At 41.1% G+C, this 16,947-nt stretch overlaps 1 protein-coding gene across 1 annotated transcript in view; it reads left to right on the top strand.

Annotated features, from left to right (window-relative positions):
- LOC117472606 (NLR family CARD domain-containing protein 3-like) overlaps positions 1–13,767 on the top strand; it is a gene marked incomplete at its 5' end in the record, with an annotated part of 41,024 nt that extends 27,257 nt beyond the window's left edge. The window contains 10 exons of the mRNA XM_034117901.1: positions 4,958–5,120; positions 5,666–5,694; positions 7,880–7,920; positions 8,051–8,091; positions 8,174–8,220; positions 8,615–8,832; positions 11,227–11,483; positions 11,949–12,062; positions 12,173–12,314; positions 13,065–13,767. Coding sequence (XP_033973792.1) covers positions 4,958–5,120; positions 5,666–5,694; positions 7,880–7,920; positions 8,051–8,091; positions 8,174–8,220; positions 8,615–8,832; positions 11,227–11,483; positions 11,949–12,062; positions 12,173–12,314; positions 13,065–13,414 — 1,402 coding nt within the window. The remainder of the gene's footprint in view (positions 1–4,957; positions 5,121–5,665; positions 5,695–7,879; positions 7,921–8,050; positions 8,092–8,173; positions 8,221–8,614; positions 8,833–11,226; positions 11,484–11,948; positions 12,063–12,172; positions 12,315–13,064) is intronic.
- Between the last annotated feature and the right edge of the window lie 3,180 nt (positions 13,768–16,947).

Raw genomic sequence — 16,947 nt, 5'->3', positions numbered from 1 at the left:
TTTATTCAGAGTGGAGGGCTGCAGTTTGTCAGAGATCTGCCCTGCTCTGGCCTCAGCTCTGAAGTCTGACCCCTCCAGTCTGAGAGATCTGGACCTGAGTGGCTACAATCTGCCGGATTCAGGAGTGAAGCTGCTGAGAGATCTTCTGGAGAGTCCAGATTGCAGACTGGAGACTCTCAGGTCAGTTCACTGACTCTCTGTTACTGCTGGAGATCTCATACACTGTGCACAATTATTAGGGGAGCTGTATTTTTCAGGATTCATTTTATTATTGAACAACTACAGTACTCTCGGTCAATCCAAAATGTTAATGAACCTCAAACCTGAATATTTAAAGGGGACCTATCATGCAAAATGCACTTTTGTACGTCTTTTATACATGAATATGTGTCCCCGGTGTTCCAGGGAACTCACCAAGTGTCAGAAAACACAACCCTCTCTATTTTCCTCCATACCCAAATCTCTAAAAAAGGGGCTGCAACAGATCTGATCAAAACTGATCCAGATTTGAACACTTCAATGACGTCACAGAAGTGGCGTTACGGCTATTGGGCCAACTCTCCACCTATCAGGGGAATGTGGGGTTGGGCCACGGCCGGCCATTGCTGCTCGAAAGCGCTGGAGACGCTGTAGTACATATGCCAGGCCTGTAAGTGGCGCTGTAGTCTGCCACAAAAGCAGCAAAGAAGACTTCCCGAGCATATGGTAACCATGGTTACCCTTCTGTTTATTCTCCGCTGTGGCTTTTTTTCTCCCTCCCCGAGGCAAGCGTTTGCTTCCGCTGCTTTAATTCAATGCAATCCCTCCCCGTCGAGGCAAGCACTGTAATTCTCTCCGGTTAGTCCACCAGCAGATGACAAACACCCACCTCTCCGCCTCTTCCAAGGAACGAGGGGACCGTGCGGCAGAGTTTCAGTTTCAGTTTCTTTCGCCGGTCAAGATGTCCGTTAAAGTTTAAATCTTCCGGACAAAATTAGAAAAGTGCCGGTCAAAGGTCTTCTTTGTTATTTATTGATCTTTAAAACAAATGAATAACAACTCTATAGGCCTATAATAATATAATAAAACCATAGACTGTATACATAAATAAAACACGGAGGACGGAGATATTTTTTTTTCCCCCTCTTGACTTGATCAGAGCACGGCTCCCCTCTCCTGCAGGGGGGCGTGGTCTCACAGAATCAGCCCCGTAGACAGCAAACAGCACATAGAGCGAAATGAGGCATGGCTAAAATGCATGATCGGTTTGGTATTTTGAAAACAGAAACGTATAAATATACCTTATATAGGTATGGCCCTACAATATATCATTTAAATATAGCATGATAGGTCCACTTTAAGAAAGTAAAAGTGAGGTTTTGGTGTTCTTAGGAGAAAATCTGTGTGTGCACAATTATTGGGTCACTATTAGTTTGCAGAATGAATATTCAACTAAAGAAACAACTGATGACGGGTTTCCTGCCAACACCATATCCTGTCCTGTTGGGGGTCCCGCCGACACGTGCTCCGCCGGGTTTCCTGCCAACACCATATCCTGTCCTGTTGGGGGTCCCACCGACACGTGCTACGCCGAGGGTCCTGCCGACACCAGCCCTTGTTTCATCGGGAACACCTGTCCCGGCAACACCGGTGATTATCCCGCTGACACCTGTTCCGCCGGGGGTCCTGCCAACCCCCTGTCCTCTCCTGTTGGTGGTCCCGCCGATACCTGTTCCAGCGGGGGTCCCGCCAAAATCTTGTCCTGTCCTGTTTGGGGTCCCGTCGACACCAGCCCTTGCTCCGTCGGGGGTCCCACTGACACCAGCCCATGTTCCGTCCAGGGTCCCGTCTACGCCTGACCCGCCAGGGGTTCCACCAGCTCCTGCTCTCGATCCCAGTGCTCTGGCGATCCAGCTGACACTGGAGGGGTCCCATCGCGGCCTACGTCGTCTTCCTGCCCGTGCTCCGGAGCTGTCCCGGCACTGCCTTCCTGCCCTTCCTCCGGAGCTGTCCCGTCGCCGCCTTCTTGCCCGTCCTCGTGCCCTGCCCCCTGAGTTCCCCAGCCGCGGCCTTCGCCCTCGAGCCCGGCCCCCTGATTTTCCCAGCCGATGCCTTCGCCCTCGAGCCCGGCCCCCTGACTTTCCCAGCTGCTGCCTTCGCCCTGGAGCCCGGCCCCCTGACTTTCCCAGCCGATGCCTTCGCCCTCGAGCCCGGCCCCCTGACTTTCCCAGCTGCTGCCTTCGCCCTGGAGCCCGGCCCCCTGACTTTCCCAGCCGATGCCTTCGCCCTCGAGCCCGGCCCCCTGACTTTCCCAGCCGCGGCCTTCGCCCTCGAGCCCGGCCCCCTGTCTTTCCCAGCCGGTGCCTTCGCCCTCGAGCCCGGCCCCCTGACTTTCCCAGCCGCTGCCTTCTCCCTCGAGTCCGGCCCCCTAATTTACCCCAACGAGGCCTTCGCCCCTGTCTTCGGCCCCCTGAGTTTCCCCGCCGCGGACTTCCCTGCTCTGTTGCTGTTCCCCCGGGCCGTCCGCCCGAGTCCCCCTTCTCAGCTTCTGCTTTGCCCAGGGATGTCCGTCTCACTACTCTGCCAGAGTATTACATGCTGTTCGTCGATCCAGAGTGCCTCTCTGCAGCCCAAGCCGAGTTTTTGTTTCTCTTTGCAGTTTTTGTGCAACTTTTTGAGTTTTTGGCCAGGAACGTTTTCCTTCTGTTTGTTTTTTGGACCTTTCTGCTACCAGCCAGCTCCCTGTCGACAGTACCTGCCTTGGCCTAGTTTTATTAATTAAACACCTTGAAACTTTACTTGTGTCTGTCTCTGCTTTGGGGTCCTAGAATCCAAACGCCACAAAATGTCCTTTTATTCATATTTTCATTTTCATGTACTAAATGAAGAACTGCAGACATAAATGCTGACTGTTTCTTAAAGGAACTGTAATAGATGTTATTTGTAAAAAGTAAAGTAAATATATGTTTTTTAAATTTTTAAACGTTAACGTCTGAGGCCCAGGCTCCACGGGAACGCATACGGCAAAACGCATAGGATTAACGCAAACGCAATCGCCAAAAAGCTTCCGTCCACACGCAATATACACCGGATAGTGTCTTGCCACACGAGACAGCTCCGTTTAGATCCAACCGCTGGAAAAGCTGCAGTACATATGCCGAGCCTGTACGTGGCGCTGTTACTTCCTCCACAAAAGCAGCAACTTCCTCCACAAAAGCAGCGAAGAAGAATGGTTGTCATGGCTGCACTTCTGTTTATTCTCCGCGGTGGGGGCCGAGGGAACCGGGCAGAGTTTTTCGCCGGTCAACGTGTGTTAAAGTTTAAATCTTCCGGACAAAATTATAAAAGTGCCGGTCAAAGGTCTTCTTTGTTATTTATTGAGCTTTAAAACAAATGAATAACGACTCTATATAATGATATATAATAATAAAATACACGGAGCCTGTCTCTTTTTCCTCTCTTCTGACAGCGTCAGTGTCTGTCTCATGCAGCAGCTGATCCAGTAATGATGACTCAACATTAAAAATAAACATATTTATAACTAGTTTAGGTAGTTTGAGAGGTAATTAAAATAGCTAAGGGTGATGATCTGACTTGAAGTGTGTATTTTGCTCCCGCTGCATCACAGCGGGAGGAGCTGCGTGTCTCCGTCCTGTCAGATTAGACTTCACTCGCGTTTATGTCCATATCGAGATAAAGATAAATAATCTGAATTCAGTGTGCAGTGTACTTTTGCGGGGGTGAGCAGCAGAGGTGGGGAGAGGCGGGGCTATTGCGTCGTCATTATCAGAAAAGGATGACCGTATAGGCTACCACACGGCCCCGTTGGACCCCCCAGAGCGCTCCGTTCCCAGATCTATCCACCTTTGGACCCATTGTCGTTTGAAGGGTCCGTTTCTACCGTTCCGTTACGGCGTCGTGTAGCTTAAAGGGCTATACGCAAGAGAAATATGCGGATACAACCCGTTTTCGTTCCCGTGGAGCCTAGGCCTGAATAAAGGTGATCTGAAGTCATATTAGTTTTACAGGATAAAGTTTGCTTTCTGAAGGAGACAGATTTGATTGTTCCCATTCATTTCAATGTTGAGTAACACATCTGATTATAAATTAATCTTTTATCCTCATCATGTTTTCTTTATTCAGACTGAGGCGCTGCAGTTTGTCAGAGATCAGCTGGTCTGCTCTGATCTCAGCTCTGAAGTCCAACTCCTCCCATCTGAGAGATCTGGACCTGAGTTGGAACGATCTGAAGGATTCAGAAGTGGAGCTGCTGAGAGATCTTCTGGAGAGTCCAGACTGCAGACTGGAGACTCTCATGTCAGTTCACTGACTGTCTGTTACTGTTGGAGATCTCATGTTTCATTAGTTATTCAACATGATTTATGTTAATGAATAACTCACAAGTAGTAAATGTCGTTTTATTCATATTTAAAATGTTACGTACTAAATGAAGAACTTAGAGAAACTGTAATGGCTGTTGTAGGATAAAGTAAATTTATGTTTTTAATATTTAGTAAACGATAACGTCTGAATAAAGGTCATCTGAAGTAATATTAGTTTTACATGATAAAGTTTACTTTCTGAAGGAGACAGATTTTATTGTTCTCATTCATTTCAATGTTTCATTTATTTTCATTTCCATCTTTATTTCAAACAGATTAAAAAATAAAAATAAATTAAAATGTGAAAAACAGAATACCGTATTGTTAGAATAAAGTATTTATCAATAAACATAATAATATTTATATATTCAACAAAAATATTCATAATAATAATAATAATAAATGATATGTGTCCAAAGGGAGCAGGAATAAGCAGATGCTTATTGATTCCCCTTACTTACTGCTGATCAATGATTATCCTTTAAATCATTTCTGCAAGTTATTCCTACTTACATATTTACATTTATACATACATGTTGAGAAACACATCTGATTATAAACTCATCTTTTATCCTCATCATGTTTTCTTTATTCAGACTGGAGAACTGCAGTTTGTCAGAGATCAGCTGTTCTGCTCTGATCTCAGCTCTGAAGTCCAATCCCTCCCATCTGAGAGATCTGGACCTGAGTTTCAACGCTCTGAAGGATTCAGAGAAGCTGCTGAGAGATCTTCTGGAGAGTCCAGACTGCAGACTGAAGACTCTCAGGTCAGTTCACTGACTCTCTGTTACTGCTGGAGATCTCATGTTTCATTAGTTATTCAACCTGATTCTTCTACATTAATATATTACATCCATACTTTTGTAATTGTTGTTTTATTAATATTTTAATTAGAGCTGCTCGATTATGGCAAAAATCATAATCACGATTATTTTGGTCAAAATTGATATCAGGATTATTAAATACGATTATTCTTTGACTTTGAAAACATCCATTTATTGAACTTTAAAACAAATAATAATAATTTGAACAGTATGTTTTTAACAGTTGATTACCCTGAACTTTAAGTTTAATTCAACTGAAGAACCAATACAAAATAAATTATACTTTTATATCTACATTTAAATAAATAATATCAAAATAATAAATACCAATAAAGAAGATCAACAAATATTTTGGAGCGCACTTCCACAACCTGCTAAACATATATAAATATGATAACTAACGTCACTCTCAACCTGTAATGTTTAATTATACTGCTCCACGCAGTGCTCTTATTTTGGTAACCACTCATCTGGAAACAGGAAGTAGCTGAGAGGCTCCGGCTGGACGAGTTAGTAAAAGTTGATGCTAGAGACGGAGAATAAAGAAACTAAAGCTTCCCTTGTGACGTGATTCTATGGATTTATGAAACAGACTGCAAGTCACAACACGACCTGCTGAGAGGGCTTTGAGGGGGGGGGGGGGGGAGCAGGATGTATATAACTGTAATAGATATCTGTAGTTATTCAACCTGATTCTTGTACATTAATAACTCACATCCATAAAGTAGTAAATGTCGTTTTATTCATATTTAAAATGTTACGTACTAAATGAAGAACTTAAATAAACTGTAATAGCTGTTGTTGTAAAAAGTAAATCTTTGTTTTTCATATTTAGTAAACGATAACGTCTGAATAAAGGTCATCTGAAGTAATATTAGTTTGACATGATAAAGTTTACTTTCTGAAGGAGACAGATTTTATTGTTCATTCATTTCAATGTTTCATTTCTTTTCATTTCCATCTTTATTTCAAACAGATTTAAAAACAACAAATGTGAAAAACAGAATACCGTATTGTTAGAATAAAGTATTTATCAATATTCATAATAATATTTATATATTTAACAGAATAATAATAATAATAATAAATGATATGTGTCCAAAGGGAGCAGGAATAAGCAGATGCGTATTGATTCCCCTTACTTACTGCTGATCAATGATTATCCTTTAAATCATTTCTGCAAGTTATTCCTACTTACACATTTACATTTATACATACATGTTGAGAAACACATCTGATTATAAACTCATATTTTTACCTCATCATGTTTTCTTTATTCAGACTGAGGAACTGCAGGTTGTCAGAGATCAGCTGTTCTGCTCTGGCCTCAGCTCTGAAGTCCAACATCCATCTGAGAGAGCTGGACCCGAGGGGCAACAACACTCTGCAGGATTCAGAGAAGCTGCTGAGAGATCTTCTGGAGAGTCCAGACTGCAGACTGGAGACTCTCTGGTCAGTAAGGTGTCTCTGCTGGTTCAGCAGTATTGTATTAAACACAGGGAGGTGTTTCTCTCACTGGGGAATCCCAACAGATCAGTGATGTTACCCACTGACTGCAGGCTCTTTCATTCTTCCATCAACTATAGAAGGCCAGCTGGAAATGCAAAGCCATATATAAGTAATCTACTCTCTAGGGCTGCCCTCCACTACAGATTCTTCTAGTCGACTGATAGTCGTCAGTTCAGGCGATTAGTCGACTCACGTTTATTATATATTATGATTATTAATATATTAGTTTTTTTCTCCCAAAATGGTTTCAGTTTCCAAGGCTGATAAAGAACATTATTATAACAGTGTTGTGCTTTACATCAAATATATAATAAGACTGTAATAATGAACCTTTGAAGTATAAATTAAATCTTACAGTAGAGAGCGCATGAGAGTCACAGCGCACGGACGCAGCGGTGTAAACAGCAGAAGCTCCGCTAAGGATTCTTAATGTGTGTGAACAAGCAGCGAGGACACACACACTGAACATTTAGTTATAGTTTCTATAATTCATAGCTGAATATAACAACCCAATAAAAACTACAGAGGAAACGGAAACACTGAAAATATGAGCGTCTGCTAAAATCCTTCCGGACATGACGCCCTCATCATGAAATGAGAGCTTTATGGTGTTCTGAGGTCAGAATGATTATATATTATAGGTCTCTATATGTTGATACAAAGCTAGGCTGCTGCCTGACTCTCTGCTTTCCTCCCAGTCTGAGAGAGGAACACACGTTGTGGGATAATCATACGGAGGAGACTTCTTCTCTGTGGAGTCTGCATGTCACCTTGTGGGACTCGTCCTTTACGCTCAGAAAGATCCACACTTTAGATTTCCTGCCCGACAGAATGATCTTAATGACCAGGCTCCGCTCTGAATGAAGTCTGAGGGTTTCCAGCTGACTTCTTTAGTCGACTAACGTTTAGTCGACTAATTGGGGGCAGCCCTACAACTTTCCACCAGACATATGGGGTTTTACAGAAGAGTGGAAAAGGTAGTCTGTTTTTGATGGGATGTTTTGAGATTCTAATGACTGGTTACTTCCTGTAATGCAGCTGAGAGCTGTGGCAGTCAGTCGTAGTGTTTGCAGAGAAGATATGATGGGATGTAAATCATGAGATCAGGACTCTGAAGCTGACTCAAAGAACAAACACTTATTTTAAACTGGATCTCAAACTGTTGGATTGTGTTCATCTCTACAGGATCGGTTATGAGCCGATCACAGCCAAGATCCAGAAGACCTGTGAGTACTGAAACCATATCCTCCATTCATCAAGATATTGTACAATAAATCTGATCTTAAAAGGTATTTATAGTACAAGAATTATTATTATTGTTTTATTATTCTTTTTCTCACCTCTTCTCTCCATCAGGTGACTCCGATGTGGAACAGGAAGTGAAGACAGACACAAAGGTGAGAGAGGAGCAGTTGTACAGAGTTGAAGCTAGAACTTCACTTGATTTCTAATAAAAATAAATAACTTTGTTTGTTCCAGGCTCCTGAATCCTTCTCACCTGAATACACAACTGAGTCTTCATACAGGTAACCCTATAACATGACCAACTATTATTTTAAACACATTAAAAACATATATTAATTTAATTGTGTTTAATGTCATGTCTTTCACCTTGAGGTATTGCATCCAATCTCTTTCCAGCAGACATGAATAAAATAATGCCTCTGTGTGTAGGATTGTTTTCTTGTACCAGTCTAGATCCTTGTTGGACTAGACATTTTGTTAATTTAATGAAAATGTGTTTACACACATCCTGATGCATGTGGACACATCTTCAGTGATGTTCCTGTAATCATCAGGTGTTTCAGATCTTTCAACAAACTCTCCTCCAGGTCAGACTCCAGCTGGATGAACACCTGTCAGTCAGAACACAGGCCAGTGAAGGCTTGTTGTAGTAACTTGTCTCTTGTGTGTCTACAGGTTCAGGTGTCCTGGTCCAGGTGTGTTCCAGTGTGCTTCGACTGGCCTGGTGTTCGTCATGGCTCAGGAGGCGGAGCTTCTGTACAGGACGGCCCCTTGGGATGAGAGCCTCCTCCAATCAGCTGGCAAGCAGGCAGCAGGGCCACTGTTCGACGTGAAGAGTTCTGATGAAGCTGCCGTCTGCCAGCTCCACCTGCCACACAGTGAGACAGAGGATGGTAAAGACTCTAGTGTTAACAAATATACTTATATAATGTTTAGCACCTTATAATATCCACTACCGTTCAAAAGTTATGAAGCAGCTTTATTAAACTAGTTTAACAAAGATAAGATAATTCAGACATGAAATCTGTTCTTTACATTCAAAATAGTTGTGTCCCCAAAAGAAGAAGAATGAAATCATTAAAACATCCATTTAGTCGATGTGTTTCATGACATCATTATTGAAGCAGACGATGCAATGCAGCTCTAAATACTGAGTTGGAGTGTCTTTGGGCCTCTGCAGTCTCCTCACTGTATATTAAAGACATGTAAACTGTGACCTGTCAGTCCACAGCATGTTTAGCTGCTAACAGTGCTAACTCAACGCTAACTCTCACTCTAAGCTAGCAGTTTGATTAATTCTTACTTTGTTATCCATCTCTTGCTCTTTCTGCTCTCTACATTGTCAGTCTGGCTGAAGCATGTACAAAACAAAACAACAGACAACCAGGGCCGTATCCAGGATTTCATAAATACCGAGGTCCAAACATGATAAGGGGATTCGGGGGTATACGCCCCCTGAGATTTTTGGGATTTTCATGATCTAGTTAGGTGCTTTTTAAGTCCTGTGGGGGATCACAAATTGGATAATATATTGATTTCAAACCATGTCAGTGGGCTGCAGCATAAATTATTTTTGAAAGTGTAATGCATAAGAATCAGTTGATTGTTACTATGAATGATCTGGACATGCAGAAGAGGCTAAAATGATCCCAAAACATTGTCAACATTCATTTTCCATGTCTCTCTCCTTTCCATAACCTGCCCCCTCTCTTCCATCTTCTTTAGTCTCTCTGTCTTCTTCCTGTTCATTACTCTCTCTGTCCTCTACTCTTTCTCGTTGTTCAATCTCTCCCTCGTTGTTCACTTTTTGCTCCTCCTCACTTGTCGCTCCTGCCAGTGAATTAAAAGCCATTCAGCAATTTAGTTCATTTCACTTGTTTGTTTGCATTATTTTTTTTATTTAAATCTGTTTTGTTTGATTCTCAAAAGAGAACAAAGATGTAAGCAAATGGTGTGGTTTCATACAATTGTATGTTATTATGACATCATAACTGCAATAGATATATGTTGTTTTAAAATTATGCCTATTGTCTATAGTGTAAATGAAGACTATTGTTATAGATAAATAGATAGATAGATAAATAGATAGATAGATGGATAGATAGATAAATAGATAGATAGATAAATAGATAGATAGATAAATAGATAGATAGATGGATAGATAGATAAATAGATAGATAGATAAATAGATAGATAGATAGATAGATAGATGGGGTTATTAAGCCTATTCTTTTGTGTGACTGTACCTGCAGTTCCTCCCTGACTTCCATCACTTTCTCTCTCTCTCTCTCTTTGCCTGTCCTGTCTCTTCCTTACCAAAGCTGAGCTTCGACTGAAGTAGTCTTTTCATTATATCTGAGTCAGTGTAAAAAGAAAACAATACAATGTTATATCTTCAATGTTTTACTCAAATTTAAATGAAAGAAAAGCATTACAACGTTTGTTAAAAGGTAATCCTTCTGACATTGGATGAATGTAATTAACTTTAGCTCTAGCTAGTTTATTCACGCAATTTAAACCAAAGTATAGCCTATAGCTGCAATATAAGTTAGTGTGCATGTTGTCGGACGTCCACTGACTAACGTAGAGCGTTCACACAGGATCTGCTGGTCATATAATGTCCTGTGAGGAACAGAAACACAAGCAGCCCGCTGGACTCAGATCTCTAGATACCTCATCACTCCTCCGCTGCTCCGATACAAGTCCGGGCTGCGGTGGTTTGTTGATACATGTCGTCTTCTTCTGTTTGCTTTAATCGAGGCTACGTAGTTATGCAGCGCCCCCATCGGCAGTAAATGGAAGTACTACAAAGAACCCCGTTTAGTGCCGTTATTTCACACATTTTGTTATACACAGCTCGGAAATTATTACCGAGGTCCGGACCTCGGTGACCTCAATGGTGGATACGGCCCTGCAGACAACAACATTTATAAGTTAGACTTTCTACGCCCTGAAAGCTTTAGAAAACTCTTAACACATCTAGAGAATCACTCAGACATGAGACCGGACACAGTCAAGCTGTTCTGACTGCAGATTACAAACATCTCAGCAGCCTTTTAAATTAGAAAATAATTACGCATGCTCACATCCAGAAAGATCACAGGGGGACAGAACAATAATTAAACATTAGAATAAAAGGTGAAGCGTATAAACTGGTACATCCTAGTGAGGCTCCAAAGTGAATGGCATTAGATCAACATTAGCTCTGAGCTAAAGTGGTGTGACATTGAATATGATGAAGCTGTTTCAGCAGCAATGCAACAGATGACCAGCTCTTTGCTCCACAGCGCTGCTCCTGGACGGCCTGTTGTCTGTCGTCCACATCACTGATGAAGGCCTGAGCATCTTGGAGCCGCTGGAGGTCACACCCACTCACGTGGTGGTGAAGGTGCTTCACCTCTCTCTCTATGGCCTGGTCTGGAATATCCTTAAAAGGTTTCTGCTTCTGCGGATAAAGGGCCAAGTTCTGCTGTTCCTTCAACCCCCGTTCAGAGAAGATCAAATACTGGATGTATTTCTGCTGCAGAAAAACGTCCCTAAGGAGGTAAAGCCATGTGCTCACCATCAGACTAAACACTGGTTCTAAACCACAGCTGTTTCCACAGAACACTGCTCCTCTTCTCAAACCTCAGATCTATCTGAACTGTAAATCTTCAGATCACTCTTTGTGGTTTTTGTTGGATTCTCTCAGCATGTCTTTCTGTCTGCTGATACAGCACTCGATTCTTCTGCTTTTTTAGCCATGCAATTAATGGTAAACATAGCAGGAATTGGTAATGTGATTAAATGCATTTTTTTTATCACGTCACGGTTTCCAGATTAATCTTGAGTGTTGGTGTGGAATTTCATCCAAAAATATTTATCCTACACTCTAATTAATTTACTCACAATATGTCCTCATAATGTTATTCTTAATTGATTGTAATTCTTATCCCTCTGTAGATTAGCTTGCTCAACATATGTTGTTTTTAATGTGTTTTAAAGTGATACAAATGTCCTGTTACTGAAGGTTGTTAAACAACAAGGACATGCAGTGCACATCAAAATCCCCCGTGACTGTGAGCTGGAACTGTATAAAGGTTACAGTGTGCACTGTGATGAGGGCTTCCATATTCAGCCTGAGGTGAGTCACTGATACTCTGATGAAACACAATGATCATTAACACACATTTAGCTGCAATCACAATCAGGAAAGAAACAGATACACGTTTAACTTCTGCTTCTGGTTTCCAGCGTCAAGAATTTGACTCAAGTTTTGGAGAAGATTACAATCCAACATTTCAAGTTTTCGTGAAGACGAGAACAGAGAGAGTGGATTTGAAGGTCCAGGACCAAGATGGAAACGTAGTCTGGAATTGTCTCGTGCCACTGGAAGGTAAAGACTCCACCTGAGGTCAGAACCAGTGATAGACTGGATAACTCTAAAGATCCATCTCATAGCATTCTCTATTAAGGCTCCATGGCAGCGCATCATTACGACATTAAACACACAACCTGTTATATTCTAAAACCATAGTAAAAACTAGTGTGGTGTGGTGGTGAAACAGCGTGGCATCATGGGAGTTGTAGTCTTCATCTTCTCATGGTTAAGTGGATACAGCGCCATTATAGGAGACCGTGATGAACGTACTGTTACCTTTAAAATTACACGTCTCTGAACCATTTAGGATAATGTTTGTACTCAACTCAACAAAACATGAATAACATAGGTGTATTAGTTTTTAGACATTTTAATGAGAAAATGTTACATAATACAACTTCAAGTGAACATAAATCCACCTCTGGGAATGCTGAGTTACTTTAATTTTTAAGAGATTTTCATTTCATTTCAAACCTTTATTTATCCAGGTGAATCCCATTGAGATCATTGATCTCTTTTTCAAGGGAGACCTGCTCAAGTAGGTTCCACATGAAACATAAAAACATAAAACAACAGAACAACAAAAAGGAGCATCATTACAGGGATTACAATTTACATAACTATCCACATGAACAGGTACCAACAGCATCCGATTGAGTAGCATCAAACCGAGCTTTAAAAACATTTAGTGGCACCAGATTGCTCAGTTTCCATTTCAATTGCAGACTACTCCAAGACATCTGTTTCTGTTTAATGTCCCATCAGAGAGCAGGGTCCCAGCAGAGGGCAGAGTCCCAGCAGAGGGCAGAGTCCCAGCAGAGGGCAGAGTCCCAGCAGAGAGCAGCGTCCCAGCAGACCGGAGGCTGCTCTCAGTTCGGACACGGTTTATTGGAGGAGTGACTCCACCTGTCCTGAACGACCTTCTGGATAAACTCTTGGAGTCTAAAGTGATCAATGAATCTGAAATGACGTCAGCCAGAACCACACCTCAAGATAAAAGAGCACAAGAGGTGGTGGACGCGGTGCGGAGAAAAGGAGCTGCAGCCAGCAGGGTTCTGATCAATGCTCTCCGTGAGCTGGACCCGTATCTTTACGAAGAGCTCAACTTGAGCTGAGGATAAACCTTGTGGAGTGTGTGTGACTGTTGAAGTCTCCTCTGTTTTGTTACCTGTACATTTTTCCCCTTGTCCTTGAAGGTAACACAGATTCTGAGCGAAGGCCACTTTCCTTCTCTCTTTTCTCCTGGACTCCCTCCTGAGAGCAGCTACCCGTATTGGCCTTCCTTTGGTATTATCTTGAGTTTTTTTCAAGTACATGTTTACTTTATTACAAAAAATACTTTAATTTACCACCATCCATTGCATCCTTTCACATTTTTGTCAGGCATAGGAGCCGGGTTATGACACAAATAAGGGCTTGTTCTTATTTTACCAATTGGTACTGACTGAATTTGAGAAACTGGGATCGATAGTAGGAAATAGTCACTATTTGTATTTATTTATTTTTGTATTGTATTATATATGTTGCATTGTTGGAGGAGCTCAGGTCAGAAGAATCTCATTGCCATTTCTACACTGAAGCTGCTGAGCACATGATGATAACACCTTTGAGTTTGAACGTCTGCACAGCCTTCTCTTGATAACTGGACTCAAACTCACACTGTACATTTTACGTTTATATTCAATCTAATATTAAATAATCCATTCCTTACACACTTAATGTAAATATAATATCCTGCTTTATATTTTGTTACTGTACATTTATTTTTCAAAATGTATATTTTCTACTTTTTTAATTCAATTTTATTTTCTATTTGAGATGTTTACATTTTGGATTGTTTATTTCTACTCTTTTAATTTCTCTATTGTGCAATGCATTGTCTTTTTATGCTGCTGCAATGCAAACATTTCCCAAATTGGGATCAATAAAGTACTTCTTATCTTATCTTAAAATATACCACACTGTAGTCTGACCAACCCAGTCTCACGGCATTTCGTGTTATAGTCACGAAATGAATTTAATCTATTGATTCGTGTTCACCAACACGATTTTCCCCTTTGTTTTCGTGTCACACAGAACGATTTTTAAAAGCAATGTCTTTTTGTCCGGTCGGGTCTTGGAATACCAGAAGCTGTGTGGTTCATAAAAACATTTTCTTACTCAATATCTTACCCTAAGCCTAACCCTATCCATTTCTTTTTAAATTGTATAATACTGAATACAGAATATTGAAATCTGTATTTTTTAAATCTTTTTTTCCTTCTAATTTGTTATTATTTACATTGCTTTTAAAATCGTTCTGTGTGACACGAAAAATATGGTGAAATCGTGTTGGTGAACACGAATCAATAGATTAATTTCGATACTATAACACGAAATGCCGTCAGACTGTGTTGGTCTGACATATATTCAGTGTTCTAAGTCTTTTAGTTTTTACGTTTTTTAGGTTCTTTTGTATATTTAAATGTATATTTTTGACCTCTTTTTACAACTTATGGTCTTAAATTGTTTATGTTTGCACCACAATACACCAGAGCTAATCCCTCTGTGGCCGTATCTCATTTCTGAGATTCCCCCTCCTCAACTCCTCAAATTCTCGGTCCTCCGGTAGTGACCCGAAAATGAATTTTAGCGCGCCATGTTGAAGGACATCTCATTTAAATGCACTTCGAGGACCAAGGATCGAGCGTCGAGGAGGCTCTCTGGAGGAGCTCTAAACGAGGATACACTGATGGGTCCTCCACAGTCCTCCACGGCTCCTTCGTGGATGCATTTCCGGGAACAGAGATGTTTCAAAGAGTCGTGATGCACGGCCGGACTGATCTCAGCCAATGACAGCTCTGCATGCATCCCCTAGATATTATTTTATTAACTGCTTTCATCGTGACGCGATGTTTACAGAGAGCTGTGAGGTCCGTGCAGAAAGCAGAGCAGTGTGTAAAATATATATCACTCAGTATAACAGGCCTACATTACTCTCTGTATTTGCTTTAGTTTAGTAGATATCTACAAACAAAGAGTGGATATTTTTCTAAGACCATTTAGTGCTTCACATAATAAAATACACAACGGCTGTAGCCTGATTATATGCTTTAGGAGCTGTAGGTGCGTGTGTGTGGTGTAGGTGTGTGTGGTACAGTGTGTGCGTAGATGCAGCGGACAGACAGGTCTCAGTTGGTTTGGTGTCCTCTGCTTACTTGTAATACTTGTAAATAAAACTTTTGGCCCGTAATTTATTTTCCTCATTGTAGCGACCAGAGAGGGGGGGGGGGGATATATCCAGTCTCTGATAGTGTTACGTTATTATGAGAGTGCTCTGTTTGATTCTGAATGTATACATATATACATGGGCGTAGGAAGCATCCTGAATGTGGGGGGGACATTTTTAACGGGGGGGTGTGGGGGCGAAAAAATATATAGATTTCCTGTATTCTGGTGCATTTTAACAGGTGGTTTGATACTTTTATGTGGCTATACTAGCATGAGGAAAATGATGGGTACATTTTGTAATTTCATCCAGTAGTAAAGAAAGGAAACATATTTGATTATTAATTCAGAGCTGTCTTTGAATGAATAAAAAGCAGTTTAAATGCCCATTTTTTGTACATTTATATACAACAATAAATATTTGTGAGTGCTTTGAGAGATATTGTTGTGGAGTCATTTATATATAAATCGCAAAATACATTTGTGAATCCTTCTGTGAGCATTTATTAATATTAAGACTGATCTGACTCCATACGGATGTTAAGTTCACCTAGGAATGGTATCATTGACTTAAATGTTCAAATAAATGTTGCTCTTCTGTCTATATTGGTCATATGATGCCCCTTGACTGAAATGTTTCCTGTTCAATATCCCCACTGATTTCCTTAAAATCCTGGGATGAGAGTCCACATCACAATTTACTCTCAACTGTCATTTCCCTTTCATCACTCACCTCAGCAATGGACCTCTCTCCACTGTCCCTGTATTCTGCCTCTGACTCACTCTCAAGTGCCTAGATGTCAAGAGAGGTGGTGAAGTGATAATTATTTATTGAGCAGTATACTCTTTCACATTGAATCATAACAAGTCATACTGAATGTAAATACAACTGACTCTAAAGTAAGTCCCAGTCTGTGACATTGGACATTTTGAAGACTCAAAGTCCCAAGCAGTAGGTAGAATATTAGCTAGTCTATGTAATGTGCACAGAAAATAAAATAAATAGTTAACTTTCGATGCCTTTTCTCATCTAAACTATTCAGTATTTGTATCTCTCTATCATGACATAAAGACGAAACTCCTCTCCAGAAGTGAGACGCCGCCATCACTGTTAACTGATTAACTGCTACCAGCTGATGACTTACTTTCCTCTTCTTTGAAAAAAATGTTCTTATGTCCATGTTGTCTGGGGGAAAAAACATATCAAACCAAGAGATCGTCAGCTTTGATTTTCGCTGTATTAACCATTTCCTGAACATTTGGTGTGTGTGCCTTACCTCCGCTACCGGCATCGCTTCATACAACAGATCTGAGCTGTCCAACTATGACAACACTCCTTGAACATGCGCGCGCTATGTGAGAATCTGCCTTGGTACAAAGTAGCAGTGAAAACATGGTACGGAGTTTCATTGATTTGGGCATTCTCTCAATAAGCAAGTGG

This window comes from Trematomus bernacchii, unplaced genomic scaffold (genome assembly GCF_902827165.1).
Source record: "Trematomus bernacchii unplaced genomic scaffold, fTreBer1.1, whole genome shotgun sequence".
Taxonomy (NCBI): Eukaryota; Metazoa; Chordata; class Actinopteri; order Perciformes; family Nototheniidae; genus Trematomus; species Trematomus bernacchii.
The sequence above is the reverse complement of the archived record's forward strand: the minus strand, read 5'-3'. Positions and strand labels throughout refer to the sequence as shown.